The sequence below is a fragment of the Pleurodeles waltl genome, chromosome 3_1 (genome assembly GCF_031143425.1).
Source record: "Pleurodeles waltl isolate 20211129_DDA chromosome 3_1, aPleWal1.hap1.20221129, whole genome shotgun sequence".
NCBI classification, from domain to species: Eukaryota; Metazoa; Chordata; class Amphibia; order Caudata; family Salamandridae; genus Pleurodeles; species Pleurodeles waltl.
Window position 1 is genome coordinate 1,631,831,475 of NC_090440.1, and position 22,460 is coordinate 1,631,853,934.

Sequence of the window (22,460 nt, forward strand, 5' to 3'; positions counted from 1 at the left end):
GCCATTTTCAAAGTTGATACTTAGTGCAAAAATCAACAGTTCCTGGGGGAGGTAAGTAAAGGTTAGATTAGGAGGGTAAGAAACCAAATTCCCAGTCCTGGGGCATAGGCAGCCCACTGTTGGGGGTTGAAGGCAACCCCCAAAGTTACCACACCAGCAGCTCAGGGCCGGTGAGGTGCAGAGGTCAGAGGTGGCCCAAAACACATAGGTGCCTATGGAGAACAGGGGTGCTCAGGTTCCAGTCTGCCAGCAGGTATAGTACCTGCGTCCTCTGGTGTCAGACAAGGGGGGGGTTCTGTAGAGCACTGGGGTGGGGGGAGGGGGGGGGTGGGTTAGGGACACAAGTAGGCACACAAAACACACCCTCAGCCGGCACAGGGGCAGCCGGGTGCTGTGTGCCAAACAGGCATCTGGTTTCAGGGTAGAAAAAAAATGGAGGGACCGTGGGTGGTGTCACTCTAGCGGTGCATGCAGGCACAGGGGGGCTTCTCGAGGACAGCCACCACCTTGGCTAGGTAGAGGGTCGCCTGGGGGGGGGGGGGGGGGGGGGTGGGGTCACTCCTCGCGCTGAAGTTCTGGTCCTTCAGGTCCTGGGGCTGTGGGTGCAGTGTTGGTTCCAGGCGTCGGAGTCCCTTGTTTCTGGCAGTTGCGGTCAGGGGAAAGCCTCTGTATTCTCTCTGCAGGCGTCGCGGTTAGGGCTCAGGGGGGTTGTCTCTGTTACTCACGGGCTCGCAGTCGCTGGGGAGTCCTCCCTGAGGTGTTGGTTCTCTGAATCTCGAGCCCTGGGCGTCAGGTGCAGAGTGGAAAGTCTCATGCCTCTGGCGGGAAACGTGCAGTCTTGGAAAGTTGCTTCTTTGTTGCCAAGAAGTAGCTGGTTTTGAACAGGGCCGCTGTTAACAGGAGTTTTTTGGCCCTTTAGTCCAGGGCAGTCCTCTGAGGCTTCAGAGGTTGCTGGTCCCTGTCAGATTCGTCGCTGGTTGCAGGTTTTCGAAGTTTGAGACAGGCCAGTAGGGCTGGGGCCAAAGCAGTTGTTTTCCTCCTTCTCTGCAGGCTTGTAGGTCAGCAGTCCTTGTTTCTTCAGGTTGCAGGAATCTGATTTCCTGGGATCTGGGGAGCACCTAAATACTGAATTTAGGGGTGTGTTTAGGTCTGGGAGGGCAGTAGCCAATGGCTACTGTCCTGGAGGGTGGCTACACCCTCTTTGTGCCTCCTCCCTGTGGGGAGGGGGGGGGGGGGGGCACATCCCTAATCCTATTGGGGGAATCCTCCAAACTCAAGATGGAGGATTTCTCAAGGCAGGAGTCACCTCAGCTCAGGACACCTTGGGGGCTATCCTGACTGGTGGGTGGTGACTCCTTGTTTTTCTCATTATCTCCTCCAGCCTTGCTGCCAAAAGTGGGTTAGCTGTTTCCCCCTTTTTTTTATTTTTTTTATTAGCTAGTTGAGGCTTTCATCAACGGAGTTCCTGAATGATTGTCCCGTAAAAGGAGTGTTACTTATGTTTGCTTGTACTTCGGGCTTGAAACATTAGGTTCTCAGCCACAAGTGACTCTCGTAATCCCCCTCATCAATTGGTGACTATACGTGTCTGCTACAGCCAGGATTTTAGGCATGTGTTTGCTCTGTTTTTCCCGCTCTCTACCCGATGTGCTGCCATCTTTTTATACTGTTCTGGGAGATGTTATCTCCTCCCAATGCTGATGTGTGTCTCAGATAAGCAAAGCATTAGAATTTGCAAGGCGTCCTTAGTTTGCCGCACTCCGCTCCTATGGCCCATGAGTTCCATTCTCTTACTTTGTTTATCTGGGGTTGGCACCAATGTTGAGGGCATATTCACCCTCTACAGTCCTGTGAAAGTTTATTGAACCAGCTTCCATTTAATGTACACTGAGTGGGCAGCGTGGGACTTGTATTTCTCCCCCCCCCCCCCCCCCCCCCCCCCCCAATCCCTTGGTGTGCTGCTCTGCAGGTGGCTGGTCCTTTAAAAGCTTCCTTGCCTTCATCAAGAATACTTGGTAGCATGGGCAGATACTGGCTTTATGCCTGGGTTGGCAGCAGTCTCTGTAAAAGGAAACATGACGGGTTTATTCTCCTCCAGTTGTACACTAAACTTGTCTGCGGCATTTTTAATGACAGTGTTATACATGCCAATATCGTCGGGGTGAGGGTTTAGATGGATAAGTTTCTACTTCCTCCTCAAGCGAATCACCCTTCTAAATCTTCCCATTGTGTTTCCATACTTTCACCTTCCTCTGAAAGTTGATACATTGCTTGTTCCATTTCTTCCTCGGAGTTCCTCCTATTCTTCGTTGAGGATCCAGTGTGAGAGGACGATGGATTTCTTTGACTTCGCCTCAGATCTCCTTCCTAATCAGTCTTCTTTGGGATCCTGAAATCCTTTTTTCTTTGATATCCATGTGACCATTTCTGCCTTAAGCCTCTTTCTCTTTGATTTCTAGGGCCTGCTCGCCGAGTGTTTAGTCTTCGATGTCCATCTTTCACAGATGGTTTGGAGTGAAGGCTTTAGAAAACAGTTTGTGGTTCAAGGCCTTTTGACGATATCACACCACCCCCCAACCGGGGCTGCGTGGGACTCCCTTTCATAGGATGTGCCTGCGGACGACAAGCGTTTCATTGCAGAGGCTTCCTTTTGTGCCTACGAGTCTCATTTCTGTAACTGTTGCCTTAGTGGAGGTCACTGACTTGCCTCCGTCTGGCTGTTCTTTCGCGCATCTTCCTTGACTTCTGTGATCTCCCATTCACACTCTGAAATTTCTCCTTCTGCTCACTCGGCAGCATTTTCCTCCATCACAGGAATATCCCAGATTTTTAAGGGTAGATTTTTGGCCTTGTGAAGAGTGATTGGCCATTCCTTGTTTCCCCTCAGCATCTTCTGTGCAAACATAGAGCATGCGTTACAATCTTCACTCCGGTGGTTGAGTGGAAGACCGATTACACACCGGATGCTTGTTCTTCTGAGTGTATTTGAAGGAAATCCCTACAGAATTGAAATGGTGTTTTCTCCATCATGCCACACGGGCAAGTGTCCTGTTTGGGCATTTTTGGCACTCTATCGAAGTTTGAGAAATTCACCCTTGCTCTAACTTAATCTGTCTGCTACCTGTAGATGATATCATGCTTTGAAGTCATTTTTTTAGTGAAGTGTGTTGTTTTTTTTTCTTTTGTTTTGCAATTTTTTCAAGTTTCTCCTCGAGTTGGAGATATTGTGCAAAACATCCAGAACCAGCAGCAGAAAAGAATCTGAAGATGGTGACCCAAGTTGGGGGGGGGGGGGGGGGAAGCAACTCCACTAGTTGGGGTGTGGCCAACAGTAGCACTTTACTACAGCTACCGTGCACAGGAACTTCCAGAGCACTGCCTGACATCACGAGGTATGGACTTGCCACCAAATGGTGGTCAACAATGCTCACACCAAAAAGAACAAAACAAGAATGTTTAGGGAGCCGACCAATAGGTGGCGGAATAATGCACAGCATGTGAATCAAGTAAATTCTTCAAGCTGCAAAATTACTCCTGCTGGTAAATAACCATTTCTCGTTTTTAGGGAAACCTCAAGTGCATATGGGCCCATCTTGTGTTTTGTATTAGCTCCAGTTTTTATCCATCTTTGTGAAACAAAGTTCATTTTTTTTTTTTTTTTTTTACTTCCAAAAAAAAAAAGTAGCAGCTTTCAATGCACTTTGCCAGCTTAGCACCCTAACAAATGAAAGTTACTTACCTTGAACATCTTTTCTGATGAAGCCTATATAACCCCTTGAAGGGCTCAAACGAGGAACTCCTCTTGGCCTGACTGAGCAAAATGGCTATCTCCCACCAGGCCCAACAGTAATGTTCTGGGAAAATGTGGAGAGATGCCCATGTCACAAATGACAAATGTCTAGAAATGGCACATCACATACCAGCTCAGTGGTAGCAGCATTCACCTTGGTGGAACGAGCATATAAGCATTCTAGGGGCTGATTCTGCACTAGCAGAACTTAATACATAACACTATGTGGACACATTTGCTCTTGCACTGCTTTGCCTTTCTTAGCCCCACAACAAAAAATTGATTGTCTTCGGGTACAGTCCACATAGAAGCCACGCCACCCTCACAGGGTCGAGGAGGTTCTTCTTTGGAGTGATGAGGCGGGGCATAGAAAGTTGTCAATGATTGCCCTATATGAAAAGGCATGATTACCATGGGTTGGAATTATGCTTTTGCCGCAAAACCAATTTATCTTGAAGGGCAGATGTGTATGATGTAGCCATGAATTCACTCGCCTGGCTGATACAGCGTTGAAGAATGCCTTTTTGATAAGTAGGTGAAGAGGGCAATTGTGCATCGATTCAAAGAGTGGACACTTGGTAAGCGCATAACCAATTAAGGTCCCACTGCAGTAGCACAGATGGCGTTGGGAACAAGTGAATGAGCCCATTCAGAAAATACATCACAACAGGTAACTTGAAGAGGGATGGCTGATTGAGTAAAGGTAAGAAGGCTGAAAGGTAATGAAATGGGTACTATCCGAAATCTAACAGTGGTATCGTTTGCAGGCTGAGAGGGCAGAGGCTTGGGCCATTTTGGCCCTAGTGTGGCCAGAAAAAAAACAACCCTCTTTGCCTGAATGTATCATGCAAGGGCATTATAGTTGTGGCAGGAAAGCTATAGGTTTTGGGATGAGTGTAGTGAAGTTGGTGAGAATGAAACCCACTCCTCCCAATCCCATCTGGGTTAGGTAAGACTTGAAAGGAGAACATTACCAGGAGAATAGAAAAAAAACATGCTGGCAAGACTGCAGTAGTCTTCGGTCTCTGCATTTCTGGTTGTAAGCATCTCTTGCAGATCACTGCTGTAGATTTAATCGGGTGAGCCAACTGTGCCTGGGTTTTATATACTTTTTGTATGTTTTCCTGCTAGAATTTCGGATTTTAAGTTTGCTTCTAAGAAAGCTTGCTGCTAACAACAAAGTGCCACTGAGTCCCTTAATTATTACTTTGAAAGAAAGCAATATGAAAGGGGTAGTACAATGTCTCTAAATCAGACACCCTACTCTGAAAAATACATCCTTTTGTAAAGTGGGGACCAAAGATTGTTCGCCTCATGACTGCCTGCTATCAGTAGCAAATGACAACCCACTTTATTTTCCTCCACTTGATTGCATATGGGGTGCAGTAAGCTGAAATTCTGCAGATGAAAGGGAAGCACCAAAGGTTGCCTCGCAATACGGATTGAAGTAGCATGCTGTCAGCTCTGCAATAGACTGGTACTAACTTCAGATGACCTCAAACCCCACCTCTCTACCCCTTCCCCTCCCAAATCAATTCAGCCATGGTAACTATCCAAATAGGAACAGACTTTGTGGAGAGCTGTGGTGTAGAAAAATGACTTTTTTGAAGCTGACAGGGTATCTAAAGATAGTCTTTAGTTTGCAACTTATTTCTGTTTTTCTCCAAGTCTCAAAGGTTAGATTTTTTTTATTGAGTGGTGCTTGAATGATTTGTACTTTAGATAAATTATATGTATTCCTATTTAAAAACCTGTCACAGTTTAATGTAAACTGTAAAACATGCACAAAAAAAAATTAACTTATTTTAATTTTGTTAACCTGGTTTACCTGTACATGTGCGAAAATATACGTAAACTATTTAGAGTCCTTTGCCACATTATTTGGAGTGTAGTGATGTGCCGAGTCTGCCTTAAACAAATGTATTTCAAAACAGGGAATTATTCTCTTCAAAGAGAAGGCGCTGGAAGCGCTAGAGAAAGCAAAAGCAGCAAATAATGGAAATTTGCAGCTACGCGACAAAGATGTCAAATGGGAAGTACTTGAAGGGGATGTAGAGAAGGAAGCCTTGAAGAAAATTGTGGAGAACCAGCAAGAATGTTTAAACAAGTATCGCAACAAGGGTAAGTGCACATATCCTTGCGGTAAGGCTAAGCCTTTGTGTGGTGGCATGCAGTTGAACAAACTGGTTGGGTGACCTACCATGAAGTATTGATATGCCATCAATAGATGATGGCTACGTGGTCATGACACTTAAGTTGTGTGCAAATGAAGCTTATCTGACTTTTGTAAAGTTATGTATGATAGTTTCGGTTGTCCTCAGATTCCTTTAATTTATGGTGAATAATTTGCAGCAGGCAGCCTGAATTAATGTACCACTTTGCAATCTGACTTTTCCATCTACAGCAACTTCCCCTCACACAAAGGTACACAGGAAAGAACTCAGTCAATTTCATATATAGCTGCATGCTTTAAAAAAGTGTATGTGCATCTATATATATCTATATTATTCGGTGGCATGTGTAGCTGCAGGTACACATGCTGTGCACTGTTCCTACCATCTAGTATTGGGCTTGGAGTGTTACAAGTTGTTGTTCAAAGAAGTCTTTTCGAGTCACGGGCCGGAGTGAGTTCTCCCTTTCAGCTCCATTGCGCGTGGGCATCGACTCCATCTTATATTTTTTTTTTGTTTTTTTTTCCCCGCCATCGGGTTCGCACGTGTTCCTCTTTGTCAGTTTATTCAATTCGGAAAAATTCAAAAAACGCCGAAAATCATCTATTGTTTTTGATTGCGAATCATCTTGCATTGACACTTGCAAAATACACCTTCAGTTGCCCTTCGGGGCACCCTCGCCCAGCCTGGTCGGCCTGACCGCAGGAAGCGTCGAAGCCTCATGGACCGGACCCGTTACGATTCTGCCCCAGTGCCATGCAGTGTCCATACATGGATCAACATCGGGTCTGTAATCTGTCACCAGATCACCAAGAGGATACTTGTGAGGCCTGCAGGTCCTTTCGTTCCAAGAAGACCATGAGGGATCGAAGGGCTAGACGACTACAAATGGCATCAAAGTACCGAACACCTCAATGTCGAAGAGGAGATGGCCATCTCCATTCAAGGATCCGATTCAGACGATTCTAACGCGGACCGACCACTGCAGCAGGCCAGCTGCCCGACCCAGAGCCAGTCCAAGACCAAACAAAAGGCCTCGGGACGCCACTGCCAGAAGGCCCTTGGCTCTACCCGGAAGAAAGCAAGCGGTGACCAAGCAACACATCTGGCACCGAAAAAGGCCACACCTGCATCAAAGTCTTTGGAGTCGAGACGGTCTCCGAAAAAGTTCAACATCGACTCGTCTAATCGAAAGACTTTCGGAACCGAGGCCTACTATCACCATGGGCATTTTGGTACGAAAAAAAGCCTTGTATACTGAGGAACATGGACTTTCTAAACGGATGAAAGAAAGCCACAGATTTGGGGAGGAACTTCTACAAATAGAGGAATTTGATGAGACAAGCCAGGATACAGATCCACAAGGATACTGAAAAGATCCTCCCAGCACCTCCCCTCAAATTTAAAAGGAAACTGGCTTTCCAACGATGTTTGGACACTGACCAGCCAAAGGCTAAAGTGCCAAGAGACCAATCTCCACCACGCCAGTTATCCCCAGCACATTCTCCTCTGCATTCTCCTCACAAGAACTGTTTCTCCTCTTGCTACACCCGCTGCAGTCACCCACACATACTGTACACTCACATCAAGACACATACCCGTGGGATCTTTATGATCACCCTGTGTCAGACAATAACCCGGAGTGCTATCAGTCTAAACCCTCCATCTGAAGATACCACCTCCTACACACAGGTTTTGGCTAGGGCTGCTGCTTTCCACAATGTAAGCATGCATACGAACCACTAGAGGACGACTTTCTTTTTAATACCTTGTCCTCCACATATACATCTTACCAAAGTCTACCCATGCTCCCAGGCAAGCCCAACAGGTTTTTCAGGAGCCGGGTAAGGGAAGGGCCATAACACCAAGGGTAGAAAAATATAAACCACCATCTTCTGACCCGGTATTTATCACCCAGCAGCTGCCCCCAGATTCGGTAGTGGTCAGTGCAGCGAGGAATAGGGCCAACTCGCAGTCATCTGGAGATGCACCCCCTCCAGATAGAGTAAAAAGTTTGACGCGGCAGGAAAGAGGGTAAGGTCCCAAGTAGCCAATCAGTGGCGCATAGCGAATTCTCAGACCCTCCTCGCAAGATATGACCGAGCTCATTGGGATGAGATGAGCGACATCATTCAACATCTACCCAAAGACTACCAAAAAAGCTCAGCAGATAGTAGAGGAGGGACAGGCAATAACTAATAATCAAATGCATTAGATTCAGCTGATTCTGCCGCAAGAACAATAAACACTGCAGTGACCTTTAGACGCCATGCATGGGTTAGATAATCAACATGCCATTCAACCAGCAACAGCTATTTGGCGCACAAGTGGACGCAGCCATAGAAAAGATGAAAAAGGATATGGATACAGCCAAAGCGATGTGAGCGCTTTACTCCTCCCAATACAGAGGGACATTTAGAAAACCGCAGTATTGGGGAGGGGGGGGGGGGGGGTTCAGGCCACAGCCATCAGAAGCATCCACCTCCCAGACAAAGCACTCATACCAATCACAGTATCAAAGAGGGGGGGTTTCGATGGTCCTTCAGAGGGCAGTTTCCCAAACCCAGAGGAAAATTCCAACCTACAAGCAAGCCACTAACAAGCAGTGACTGCCCTCACCTTCCCCCAACACATATCCCCTGTGAGAGGAAGACTGGAAATGTTCCACAATCAATGCTCAAACATAACGGACACATGGGTACTATCAATTATCCAACATGGTTACTACATAGAATTCACACGTTTTCCTCCAGATATTCCCCCAAAAGCGCACAAACTGTTGCAACATCTAACATTGTTACAGAGGTGCAGGCACTATTAACAAATCAAGCCATATAACTAGTATTTCATCAACAAAAAGGAACCGGGGTCTATTCCCTGTACTTGTTTATGCCCAAAAAGGACAAAATACTAAGGCCAATATTAGATCTGAGGACTCAACCTATACATTCAATCAGAACACTTTCATATGGTGACACTACAAGATGTAGTCCCATTACTAAAATAGGGGGAATATATGTCAGCACTGGATTTACAAGATGTGCATTTTCACATACCCATCCATCCATCTCACAGAAAATACCTCGGGTTTGTTATACAAGGAAAACATTACCAATTCAAGGTATTACACTTTGGGATAACAGCCCCCAGAGTATTTACAAAATGTCTTGCCGTAGTAGCAGCATACACAAGGAGACAACACATGCATGTATTCCCATATCTCGATGATTGGCTAATAAAGGCCAACACTCAACAGCAGTGTCAAGATCACACATGTTACGTAGTTACACAACACTCAAAGCGATTGTACCCTTTGTGGGCTTTGACTTGCAATCATTCCACACCATGGTACCAAAAATACAACCAATCAGCATTACACTTTCAGATTTGTGATGAAACTCTTAGGCATGATGGCATCCTGCATCGCAATTGTCCCAAACGCACGGTTACACGTGCGGCCCTTACAGCAGTGCCTTGCAAAACAATGGTCGCAGGTACAGGATCTTCTCGAAGATCTAGTGTTGATAGACCGCCAAACACTATTCGCTTCAGTGGTGGGACCCCACAAATTTAAACAAAGGGTGACCTTTTCAAGACCCTGTGCCTCACGCCATTCTCACAACAGATGCATCAATGATTGGGTGGGGAGCGCACCTCAACAATCACAGTATACAAGGACAGTGGGACAACAAGCAAAAACAGCTACACATAAATCACTTAGAGCTGCTAGCAGTCTTTCTAGCACTAGCTTTTCAACCTCTCCTGGCTCACAAACACATTCCTGTCAAAACGGACAATATGACAACAATGTACTACTTAAACAGGGGGGAACACACTCATCGCAACTTTGCCTCCTAGCACAAAAAAATTGGCATTGGGGAATTCACAACAACACTCGCCTAATAGCGCAATACATCCCAGGGATTCACAATCAATTAGCAGACAATCTCAGTCGAGATCATCAGCAAACTCACGAGTGGGAAATACATCCCCAGGTACTTCAAAAACACTTTCGCCAGTGGGGGACACCAGACACAGATCTGTTCACCACAAACCAAGCTTACGCTTTCCTATCTCCCACTCATTCCATTTCTAGTCAACAAACTGTCAAAACAAACTCTAACTAATACTTGTAACACCACCATGGGCACGCCAATCGTGGTACACCACACTGTTGGACCTCTCAGTAGTACCTCACGTCAAGCTTCCAAACAGGCCAGATCTGTCAATGCAACACAAACAGCAGATCAGACACCCCAATCCAGCAATGCTCAATCTAGCAACTTGGCTCCTGAAATCTTAGAGTTTGGCTATCTAAATCTTCCAAACTAGTGTATGGAAGTCATTGAACAGGCAAGAAAACCTCCCACCAGGCACTGTTATGCTAACAAATGGAAAAGATTTGTCTTCTACTGCCAAGCAAAACACATCACACTGTTGGATGCGTCCATACAAGACATCGTAGGTTATTTACTACACCTACAAAAATCAAATCTAGCCTTTTCATCCATCAAAATACACCTCACTGCAATTTCGGCTTATTTGCAAATTAAACACAAAATCCCTATTTAGAATACCAGTCCTTAAGTCCTTCATGGAAGGACTTAAACGGATCATACCTCCGAATAACTCCACCAGTACCCTTGTGGAATCTTAATATTGTACTTACACGACTCATGGGGTCCACCTTTTGAACCCATGCATTCTTGTCAGATCCAATTCTTAACTTGGAAAGTTGCATTTCTAGTAGCAATCACTTCATTACAAAGTTAGTGAAATACAGGCTTTCACTAATGAACCCTTTATACAAGTACACAAAGTTGTTCTCCGCACAAATCAAATTTCTACCAAGTCATTTCACAGTTTCATTTAAACCAAACAGTGGAACTCCCAGTCTTCTTCCCACTGCCAGACTCAGTGGCAGAAAGAGCACTGCATACATTAGATATAAAAAGCGCTACTGTACTATATAGACAGAATAAAAGCATTTCGTAAAACTAAAGTTTGCATTCCAGAAACCCCATACTGATAACCCTATATCCAAACAAGGCATAGCCAGATGGATAGTGAAATGTATACAAACTTGTCACCTAAAAGACAACTACTCATTACACCAAATGCACTCTCCTAGACAGAAAGGAGCAACAATGGTCTTTCTAGGTAACATACCAATGACAGATTTGTAAGGCAGCCACTTGGTCCACACCTCATACTTTACCAAACACTATTGTGTAGATGTGTTAGCAACACAACAAGCCACAGTAGGACAGGCTGTACTAAGAACATTATTTCAACTTCAACTCCTACAGGCTGACCACCGCTTTGGGGAGGATTACTGCTTTGTAGTCTATGCACAGCATGTGTATCTGGGTAAGTGACATTTTCCATTCGGTGGCATGTGCAGCTGCAGTGTACAGCTGTTCGTGGCATGTTCCGCTGCAGATTCACATGCGCCCTCCCACCTCCCCGGGAGCCTGTAGCAGTTTAAGTTGCAATTAGCAATTGTACATATGTAAATAAACATTACTTTACCCCAACTTTGTACATACAGGGAAAGCAAGGTCAACAGCAGCAGCAATATCAGAGGGGGGATTTAGAGGGCCTTAGAGGCCAATACTCTAGAAACAGAGGCAAGTTCCAAACTTCAAAACCACCACTACCCCATCTAAACAGTCACCTATTTGCCGTTCCTCAACCCCACACGGTGGGAGGAGAGAGAGAGTTTTATCATTCTGCATAACCGCTCCAAGGGTATTCACAAAATGTCTAGCGGTAGTGGCAGCCTACCTAAGAAGGCAACACATGTCTTTCCAGATCTAGATAATTGGCAAGTAAAATCAAACAATTTTATACAATGCCAACAACACACTCCATACGTAATTGAGACCCTACATACACTAGGGTTCACTCTGCTACCAAAAATCCCATCTTCAGCCAGCACAGGTAAAACCTTACCTAGGTGTGATTTTTAAATACGCTTAGCCTATCCAAATACACAAAGGATACAAGATTTCCAAAATCTCATACCACAGATACAATACACTGTAAGATTTATCATAAATCTTAGGAAATGGTATCCTGCATAGCGATACTACAACATGCAAGTCTGAATATGAGGACACTACAACAGTGCCTCTCAGCAATGGTCTCAAGCACAAGGTCAATTGCAAGATCTAGTGTTGGACCGCCAAACGCACAAGTCCCTTAAATGGTGGAGTCCCAGCAATTGAATGAAGGGGCGGTCATTTCAAGACCCTGTGCCTCAGACCACAATAACAGATGCATCAATGATAGGTTGGGGAGCTCATCTCAACAACCTTAACATTCAAGGGGAATGGGATTCAAAACTGAAATTTTCACATAAACCAATTAGAATTAGCTGTGTTTCTTGCCCTAAAAGTGTTTCAACCCCTTCTCAAACACAAGATTGTGCTGATAAAATCAGACCATATGACAACCATGTATTACCTGAAGAAACAAGGCGGGCACATTCATCTCCACTGTCCCTTCCAGCCCAAACTATATGGAAATAGGCAATTCACAATCACCTATGAGCAGAATGCCTTCCAGGAATACACAATCGGCTAGCGGAATCTCCTAAGCAGGACCCACCAACAGACACATGAATGGGAGATTCACTTTCAGGTACTTCAAAAGTGGGGAACAACAGAAATAGACCTATTCACAACAAGCAAATGCAAAATGCCAAAACTTCACATCCAGACACCCACATCCTCTGTTCAAGGGCAATGCTCTATGGAACAACTGGTCAGGGATATTTGCTTATGCTTTCCCTCTCCTCCCCCACTACTTCCCTTTCTGGTCAACAAACGTCCGACCTCTCTCACCATGATACTCCTAGCCCCAACACGGGCACAACAACATTGGTACAACACACTCCTAGACCTGTCAGTAGCACCTCCCTCCAAATTTCCAAGGAGACCGGATTTGTTAACACAAAACAAAGGACAAATTAGGCATCCAAACCCCAGTGCTCTCAACTTAGCGATTTGGCTCCTGAAGTCATCGAATTTGGATATTTAACTCCCATTAGAATGCATGGAAGTGCTCAAGCAAGCACGTAAACCTAAAACTAGGCAATGCTATGCTAACAAATGGAAAGATTTGTTTTACTGTCAATCTAAAAATACTGATCCACTTACAGCATCAATACAATATATTGTATGCTATCTACTTCATTTGCAGAAATCAAATCTAGCTTTCTCATCCATTAAATCCATTTTACTGCAATATCTGCATACTTGCTGACTATTCAACACACCTCTCTTCAGAGTTCCAGTTATAAAAACCATCATGGAAGGATTAAAACCTATTATTTCCCCCTAGAGCACCACCTGTTCCTACTTGGAATATAAATATCGTAAGCACCAGACTCATGGGCCCACCTTTTGAACCCATGCATTCTTATGACCTTCAATTTTTAACATGGAAGATCAACTTCCTAGTAGCCATTACTTCATTGCGAAGAGTTAGTGAAATACAAGCATTCACTCTTGAACCTTTTTATTTTTTTCTTTCTCTCCCAAGCACACAAACATAACTAACTTAGAACACCTCCCAAATGTCTGCAAAAAGTGGTATCACCTTTTCACATAAACCAAACAGTGGAATTGCCGGTCTTCTTTCCACAGCCAGACTCAATTGCAGAAAGAGCTCTAATGTACTATCGTTGCCTTTCAACAACCACATAAAGGCAGTCCCCTCTAAGCAAGGATTAGCAAGATGGAGTGTTAATGAGTACAAACATGTTACATTAAGGCTAAAACACAACTTTTGATCACACCTAGAGCACGTTCCACTAGAAAGAAAGGTGCATCTATGGCATTCTTAGGAAACATACCAATGGCAGACACGCGTAAAGCTGCCACATGGTCATCTAATCATACATTTACACAGCATTGTGTAGATGTAGTTTTAAAGCAACAGGCCAATGTTGGTCAAGCTATCTTAACATTATTTCAAACAACTTCAATAGGCTAGCCTCTGCAGTTTTGGGGAGAGTAACTGCTTTGTAGTCTATGCATAGCATGTGTATCTGCAGCTACACATTCCATCGAATGGAAAATGCCACTTACCCGTGTACATCTGTTCATGGCAGGTAGTGCTGCAGATTCTCATGCACCCTCCCTCCTCCCTGGAAGCCTGCAGTCGATGCAGTTTTATTATTTGTACATATGTATATACATTTACATGGACATCTACTTTTACTTACTATTTGTATAGAACAATTATATTCTTGCACTCCCTCCTTCCTACACCCTTTTGCGGGAAAACAATCTAACACTGGAGTCGATGCCCAGGCACAGTATGACTGAGGAGTCACTCGATCCTGTGACTCTGGAAAGACTTCTTCGAAGAAAAACAACTTGTAACACTCCGAGCCCAAAACTAGATAACAGAATAATGCATAGCATGTGAATCTGCAGCACTGCATGCCACAAACAGATGTACACTGTGCAAGTGACATTTTCCATATATATCTCTGCTGGATTTTTTTTATTTATACGTAATGGACAACATGTTTTAAGGTCTTCTGTAAAACGCCCATGCACCCAAATGGGGTGGGGGGAGATTTTAAAAGTGAGCGTGGGCACTTTCTGGCTCTTCCCTGAAGGTTGGTGGATGATGGGACAGGCTGGTACACACTATACTTTTATTATGCCAGGACTAGACTTGATGGCTAGAAGTGTAGTACTGGTCATATGTCTATCACCTCAGCTGATATCATGGGGCAGAGTAAAGCATAGAGTTTGCTTGGGTACAGGAGAGGCCATAACTAACTTGAACCAGATAAAATTAGGAGTGGATGTTGGAGGCCACGAGGCAAGAGTCCAGTCAGATTGCATGCCCACCCCTCAAAGTTAACCAGATTATGGTTTGGTTAGTAACAGAATGCTTTGAATCTAGTGATGCCTGGGATTTCATGATATTTAAATGACTTTCTGCCACATACCTTTTGTATCCAACCCACCACATCTTTCTAAAGCTAATCCAGGGTGTGGACCTAATTCTGAAATTTGCAGTGAATTTTAGTTTTGGATGTAGTCTCCGGTACTCATCGTGCTTAATATCAGCATAGATTTTTACTGTAAAACTAGATTTGAGTAAATTAGAAATAAGCCCAGCTCTTCTACAGTACTCTGATCACTTCACTATAATTTCATAGCACCTACAGGTAAATGCTGCAGTTCTATCTGTTTATTTTGTCTCAGGGTAATAAATAGGTGGTTAATCCTTACTCTGTGCTCATTGCTGGTGCCATCATTGTGATGCAAGCCCCACTGGGTTTCACAAAGTTGTTAATCGTGAAACCTTGTATTTGATAATGTAAAAAAATATATGTATAAAAAATTAAAATGTCCAGGTTATCAGTGAAAAAGCTTAAAGTATCTGGATTGTGATGCTGTGAGTATATATCATTTGAATGTGTTTTTGAATTGTTGAACCTCCTAGATCCTTCCTCATTAAAGCCCACTTATCCCAGAAAGCAACATGAAACCAGGATCAACTAAATGGTTGCATGAATCTATAAAATGAGAAGGTACTCACTATGAGAATGTAATTGAAGATTCTTTGTGATATTATGCTGATGAACCATATAAGTTCATATAGTTTTTTTTGTACTTTTAACACGTCTTGCAACTCATTTGAAAAATAGATTGCAGATAACAAAAGATGTCAAGTACACTTCTAGGTGCCCAGATTCCGACATTTTTGTGAAAGTTGGGTGGCCTCAGCTACCCATTGGTAAGCTGGGGGTGAATGCGGCTTCTTGGGCAAGAAGCTACCTCTGGTGTCATCACACACGTACGTTACTACTTTATACACAAGTGGGAAAGAAGGTTCTCTACATGAACGACACAGCATAATTAATTTCACAAATTTAAAGTTGGCTGAAGTAAATGATGGTTTGCACTTATCAATGTACACCTTCGAGTTGTAATGTATTAACAATAAAAGGTTTCTACTTAAAGCATTTCCTTTATGCTCTTAGGTCGGAAATTTAAAGGTAAAGGCAGAGGTGGTGGTAAAGGTGCACAAGGCTCTTCACAAAAGAGCAGAGTGCAGTTTCAAGGCAAGAAAACTAAGTTTGAAAGTGATGAGGAAGATGACGGCGATTCAAAAGGTAAAAAATGCAAGTAACTATTAGGAAAAAAAATAAACCTTCATAAAAGGTGCATCTGATGGTTAGTACTCTTTCTAAACAACTAAAGCAAGATGATTGCATGAGGCATTCTTATCTTGACTGTAGGAAGGCATGGATTTAAAAATGGGATGCATTTTGACTTTAAGACTTGCCTTAAATGACCAATGGACGGTGTTTATTTTTTTTCTTGAATTGTGTCCATTAAACAGGTTTTTATAGACCATTGATAGAAATGTTCATTATTGAAACTGTAGTAGATGGACACTTGTTGGCTGTGCAGAAGCAAATTCTCATTCGTTTCCCTTTCAATTCAAAGGTTCACCTAGTCCCAAGAAAGAAATGGACACAGACGAAACTGTATCCGTGGTCAAAACTGGTAAAGAACCACAAAGTCCCAAAAAGAGAAGCCTGGAGGAGACTAATGCTTCTGAGGAACCTGCTTCAAAGCAACCAAAAAATGAGAATGGAGCTGGAGATCAGTAGTATCCGAATCAAACTCCCTAGACTTTTTTTTAAATACGAAGTATTTTTTTTAAAGTTTTATTGTCATTCCTGTTTGGAAGTCATTTGAAAGAGAATCTGATGAAGTCCACTTCAATATCGACCTGCAAAACAAGGAAAACAAAATTTAGTTTGTTCATGTGTTGGCACACTGTCGCATTTTATCACCAATCAGGACATTTTATATTTTGTTTATACTGTAACATTTGAGTTGTTTTAAGCTTCCAGTTTTTTTGGGAGTTGAACCTCAAGCACTGAACCAGACAAATCATGAAAACATTTCAAACACAAATAAAATGTTATATTTCATTTGAGCGTCTTGATGACACTAATTAATTATAATGAACCTGTCATACTAAAAGCCAGGACAAATGATGACTTGCTGTGAGCGGAAGGTGTCTTTAGTAAAATTCTGGCATCCTTCAACGAGCTTCCGTCATAAGCCACTGGATTGAACACTGCTTACACATCTACTTGGCCTCGTATTTGTCCTCTGCTCGCCCACAAAGCATTGAGCTTTTTTCCTTTTAGTTTATCATCATATGATTTTATATTTTTCACATTTGCCTCTAAAAGGTACATGTTAATTATTCATTTTAATAAGAAGTGAAATGAGCAGCACAACTTCAGTACGAGAACAGCCAGGTTCATTGCCTAGCCAACGCACTGCTTTGGCCGTTGCTGAAATTAACATTTCTTCTGTTTACATAAGAAGATGCTGAGAAGGCCTGCACACCAGGGTAGAAGAGAACTCCGTATATCAGCACCTTCAAGATTAACTTCCACGTTCCATACTGGGCCCAAGTCTGGAAAACCAGTTACATCTTGTTACTGCTGTGACATGGGGTGAGGAGAACTGTTCCATGGCAAGGAGTACAACTGTCTCGAGGACTGACTTGATTTAGTTTTCATCTCCAACTCCCTTCCAGTGCTCCTACCAGAGTCTGAGAATTGGTCGGGTGGCGATGAGCAACAAGGTAGGGGTGTTAGGTTATCTTCCAGTGGTACTCTGCCTGTTTGAACCAGGTACAGCATAAGGCCTTAGCCCTCCCTTCAAAAACTTTCTCCATCCCATCTAAATCCAAGTGACGGTTAATCCTCCGTAGTATAATCCTTCAGGTAACAGCCTGTAGCACATTGACCCACACTGTATATGCTTCTATTTAACAAACTTAATCAAAAGGCAGCAGAGTACTGTACAGGATTAAAGACCAGCAAAGTCAGTAAGTGATAGAGGTAGCTGGGTTGTGGACAGTTAATACATTGTGATGTTCTGTAAAGAGATGTTCTCCGTCCCTGTATCCCCACTGCCCCCCCACCCCACCCCCAAACTCTCATTGAAGCTGTGGTCCTGATATGATGTTCCAGATCCTGGGTGCATAGATTGAAAAGGCCTGCTTGTTTTATTTCTGTTTTACACTTCTTAGTCCCTAGTCTGATGGTTTCCTGGCTGCAGGTGTGCTGAGAACCACCACAGATAGTGAGCTTGTCTTGAAAATAAGTGGGGGTGCTTTGTTGTGATAGCTTTGTAAATGGCAACAACAAGGTGACGGATGGAATCCTTGAATTAATCTGTCACTTCAAATTGCTCTGAACAGCATCTTTTTTTTTGGGGGGGGGGGGGGGGCGCACGCACCAAACCACCTCAGTGTGGATTCTGCCATATGCAAATCAGCCTTGACCCTGCTCCTCATGGGAACAGTTTAACATAAACTGCCAGGTCCTCCCTAAAACAAAACACGAGCAACCTAGGACCAGTTTCACCTAGTTAAGGCTCTTCAGCCAGGTATAGCTTGGTTCCAGTGGGCATGCCATACATCTGTGCTGTCAAACCCTTAAGGCAAGTCTACAGTTTCATGTAGCCATTACTGGCTCTCCTCCCAAGTCATTTAATACCAGAGGACATGCACCCAGACAACAAAGATCTGCCAAAAAATGGCTGACATCTTGGATGATTCTTAATATGGTATATTTTGCAGGTACTGATCTTTTCCACAACAAGATTGAACATTCTAAAGCATAATAAACATGTCTCTGTACAAGGGTTGACTTTAATGCCGATAAGTGCCCTCTCTCTAAAACTTGATTCAGAGATTGTATATTATTGCTGTATTGCGCCAGGAAGGACGGGGTGTGGGGTAAATTCTGGGCAGTCCGTTGAAAGGGGAAAAAATGCATTTTGGGGGCAGGGGGTGGCTGAAGAGTACGTCATAGCAGCTAAATAATTTAAACAGTGCCTGCTCTAACTCGCTCATCTGCACGCTATCACATCAAGCCCTTCAACTCAAAACAGAAAATAAGCACCACTCTGGTCTTTCATGCACAACACCAAACAAGTCTTTCCACGTAGACCTCATTTGCAGAACATCTTTCCAACCAAGCACCACATCAATAGGGTAGCTTGCCACTTGTGCAATAATGTACTTTGTCATCTCACAGTTGGGTATTGAGCACTAATGCACCTACAAAACAACTGGGGAATATCCAGCTTGCCAGTTTTGACAGCCACCTATTGTGCATCTTGAGTTATGAACACCTGATTGAATTGAGCCAGACTGCCACCCCATTACCTGAGTGAGTGCCATAATATCAATTCCAATCAGTACCTGCCTTTTGCTAATTGTTCTGATGTCCCCAATAATGTGCAAATAGTAAACTAGAATCATTTTGAACTAGGCTCTCATCATCCCAAGCCTGTTGATAGGATACAGTAATCTTTGGCCCACTTTGCTAAAGCAAAGATTAAGGATTTGAAAATAAGAGAAACCAGTGTTGTGAAGGACTGGCACGAAGGGCACAGGTAGAACAGGCAATACGTTCTATAACCATACAGAATCTAGAAAGCTGCCATCCACAAAGGAAAGATCTCACTCTTCATATGTCTGATGTAACAACTCAGGCAAATTAACTTTTTTAAATTCTCGCTTTTATTCTTTCCTGGCTTGCACCAGCTCTATCCCGAACTCTTAAGTTTTATTCAAAAGCTGATCTTGACTCCTTTAAAATAGGCAGTGACCAGCTCCCCTTGCCATTTTTACCAATGTGTTCCTGCCACAACAGTCAAAACTATTCCTTAAACTTGCTCTAACAACGACCTTCTGTAAGCATTGACTGCAGGCCCCTGCCCTTCAAAATATTTTAAAACATCTTCTCCTGCAATACCGCCTCCATTTAAACTAGACCACTTCTCCTTACTTACAAATCAGCTTTTACTTTGATCTCTGCTTTTCAAAAAAAAAAAAAAACAGGTTCTCAAACAGATAATCTTCTGACTTGGTGAAGGCACCAAATCAACAATGATTTCTATCTGCGACACAGAATAGTTAATGGATTACCTGTCTGCCCCCAATTAACTTTATCTGTCTTCAAAACTGTTCGTCAGCAACTAGTCCAAAGATGAACAATTACAGGAATGAAGGGTACACTCCTTAAAGGGATTGAATTTGATTAGAGCTGGAGTTAAACTGTCTACTTTGCATCATTCATTATTGGATTAAGCTGGATAGTTGTCACCCCTTAGTTCAATAAACGTCTGGTTGATATCACCCACGCTTACTTGGTACAACTTCACTGATCCTGTTCAAGCCAGCTGGAACCATTGCACCTTTGGAAGTGCAGTAATGAGTGTGAGCAAGATACAGGTGTCTACGACACTAGCTGGGGAGTGGCCTAGGAAAAAAAAAAATGGAAGCACCACCTATTTCCAGCACAGGGAAACCGAGTATTCTGTTTGCACTTTTTGACTATCAGTTCTGCTAGCGTTTTCTTTTGAGATCTTTGGAGTGTCATCAGTGTAGATAGACAGCCAACAGCTCTAGTAAGCTGAACCGGATTTGTGGGTAGGTATTTGTAAAGAAATGGCTCCCTGTTGCAGTTACCCCCCACTTTTTGCCTGATACTGATGCTGACTTGACTGAGAAGTGTGCTGGGACCCTGCTAACCAGGCCCCAGCACCAGTGTTCTTTCACCTAAAATGTACCATTGTTTCCACAATTGGCACAACCCTGGCACCTAGGTAAGTCCCTTCTAACAGAGACCTTCCCTGGCATCAGGGCCCTTGGTACCAAAGGGCTGCAGCATGTCTTATGCCACCTAGGGACCCCTCACTCAGCACAGACACACTGCTTGCCAGCTTGTGTGTGCTGGTGGGGAGAAAATGACTAAGTCGACATGGCACTCCCCTCAGGGTGCCATGCCAACCTCACACTGCCTGTGGCATAGGTAAGTCACCCCTCTAGCAGGCCTTACAGCCCTAAGGCAGGGTGCACTATACCACAGGTGAGGGCATATGTGCATGATCACTATGCCCGTACAGTGTCTAAGCCAAACCTTAGACATTGTAAGTGCAGGGTAGCCATAAGAGTATATGGGCTGGGAGTCTGTCAAAAACGAACTCCACAGCTCCATAATGGCTACACTGAAAACTGGGAAGTTTGGTATCCAACGTCTCAAAATAATAAACCCACACTGATGCCAGTGTTGGATTTATTGAAAAATGCACACAGAGGGCATCTTAGAGATGCCCCCTGTATTTTACCCAATTGTTCAGTGCAGGACTGACTGGTCTGTGCCAGCCTGCTGCTGAGAGACGAGTTTCTGACCCCATGTGGTGAGGGCCTTTGTGCTCTGTAGGGACAGAAACAAAGCCTGCTCTGGGTGGAGGTGCTTCACACCTCCCCCCTGCAGGAACTGTAACACCTAGCAGTGAGCTTCAAAGGCTCAAGCTTCGTGTTACAATATCCCAGGGCACTCCAGCTAGTGGAGATGCCCGCCCCCTGGACACAGCCCCCACTTCTGGTGGCAAGTCCAGGAGAGATAATGAGAAAAACAAGGAGTCACTGGCCAGTCAGGACAGCCCCTAAGGTGTCCTGAGGTGACTCTGACTTTTAGAAATCCTCCATCTTGCAGATGGAGGATTCCCCCAATAGGATTAGGGATGTGCCCCCCTCCCCTCAGGGAAGAGGCACAAAGAGGGTGTACCCACCCTCGGGGCTAGTAGCCATAGGCTACTAACCCCCCCCCCCCCCCCCCCCCAGACCTAAACACGCCCTTAAATTTAGTATTTAAGGGCTCCCCAGAACCTAGATTCCTGCAACCTAAGAAGAGGACTGCTAAGCTGAAAAACCCCTGCAGAGAAGACGGAGACACCAACTGCTTTGGCCCCAGCCCTACCGGCCTGTCTCCCTCCTTCAGAAGAAAACTGCTCCAGCGATGCTTTCCCCAGGACCAGCGACCTCTGAATCCTCAGGACTGCCCTGCTTCCAAAAGACCAAGAAACTCCCGAGAACAGCGGCCCTGTTCAACAAAGACTGCAACTTTGTTTCCAGAGGAGCAGATTTAAAGACTCCTGCAATCCCCGCAAGAAGCGTGAGACTTGCAACACTGCACCCGGCGACCCCCGACTCGACTGGTGGAGAAACAACGCTACAGGGAGGACACACCGGCGACTCCAAGACTGTGAGTAACCAAAGTTGTCGATGCGTTTTGGGCACCACTTTGAACTCTGCACCTGAGCGGCCCTGAGCTGCTGGTGTGGTAACTTTGGGGTTGCTCTGAACCACCAACGGTGGGCTACCTTGGACCACAATCTGAACCCCGTAGGTGGTTTACTTACCTCCAAGAACTAACATTACTTTACCTCCCCCAGGAACTGTGAAAATTGCACTAAGTGTCCACTTTTAAAATAGCTATATGTGTTTTATGTAAAAAGTATATATGCTATTGTGATTATTCAAAGTTCCTAAAGTACTTACCTGCAATACCTTTCAAATGAAATATTACATGTAGAATTTGAACCTGTGGTTCTTAAAATAAACTAAGAAAATATATT

General features: G+C 44.1%; 2 protein-coding genes across 8 annotated transcripts in view; one reads left to right on the top strand and one right to left on the bottom strand.

The window, feature by feature from the left end:
- Positions 1-16,939, top strand: part of SSB (small RNA binding exonuclease protection factor La) — a 78,514-nt gene extending 61,575 nt beyond the window's left edge. For both annotated transcript variants that reach the window (XM_069225303.1, XM_069225304.1), the window contains exons 10-12: positions 5,725-5,911; positions 15,977-16,108; positions 16,446-16,939. In XM_069225303.1, coding sequence (XP_069081404.1) covers positions 5,725-5,911; positions 15,977-16,108; positions 16,446-16,612 — 486 coding nt within the window. In that variant the 3' untranslated portion in view covers positions 16,613-16,939. The remainder of the gene's footprint in view (positions 1-5,724; positions 5,912-15,976; positions 16,109-16,445) is intronic.
- Positions 16,283-22,460, bottom strand: part of METTL5 (methyltransferase 5, N6-adenosine) — a 178,752-nt gene continuing 172,574 nt past the window's right edge. For all 6 annotated transcript variants that reach the window (XM_069225309.1, XM_069225305.1, XM_069225308.1 and 3 more), the window contains one exon: positions 16,283-16,734. In XM_069225309.1, coding sequence (XP_069081410.1) covers positions 16,662-16,734 — 73 coding nt within the window. In that variant the 3' untranslated portion in view covers positions 16,283-16,661. The remainder of the gene's footprint in view (positions 16,735-22,460) is intronic.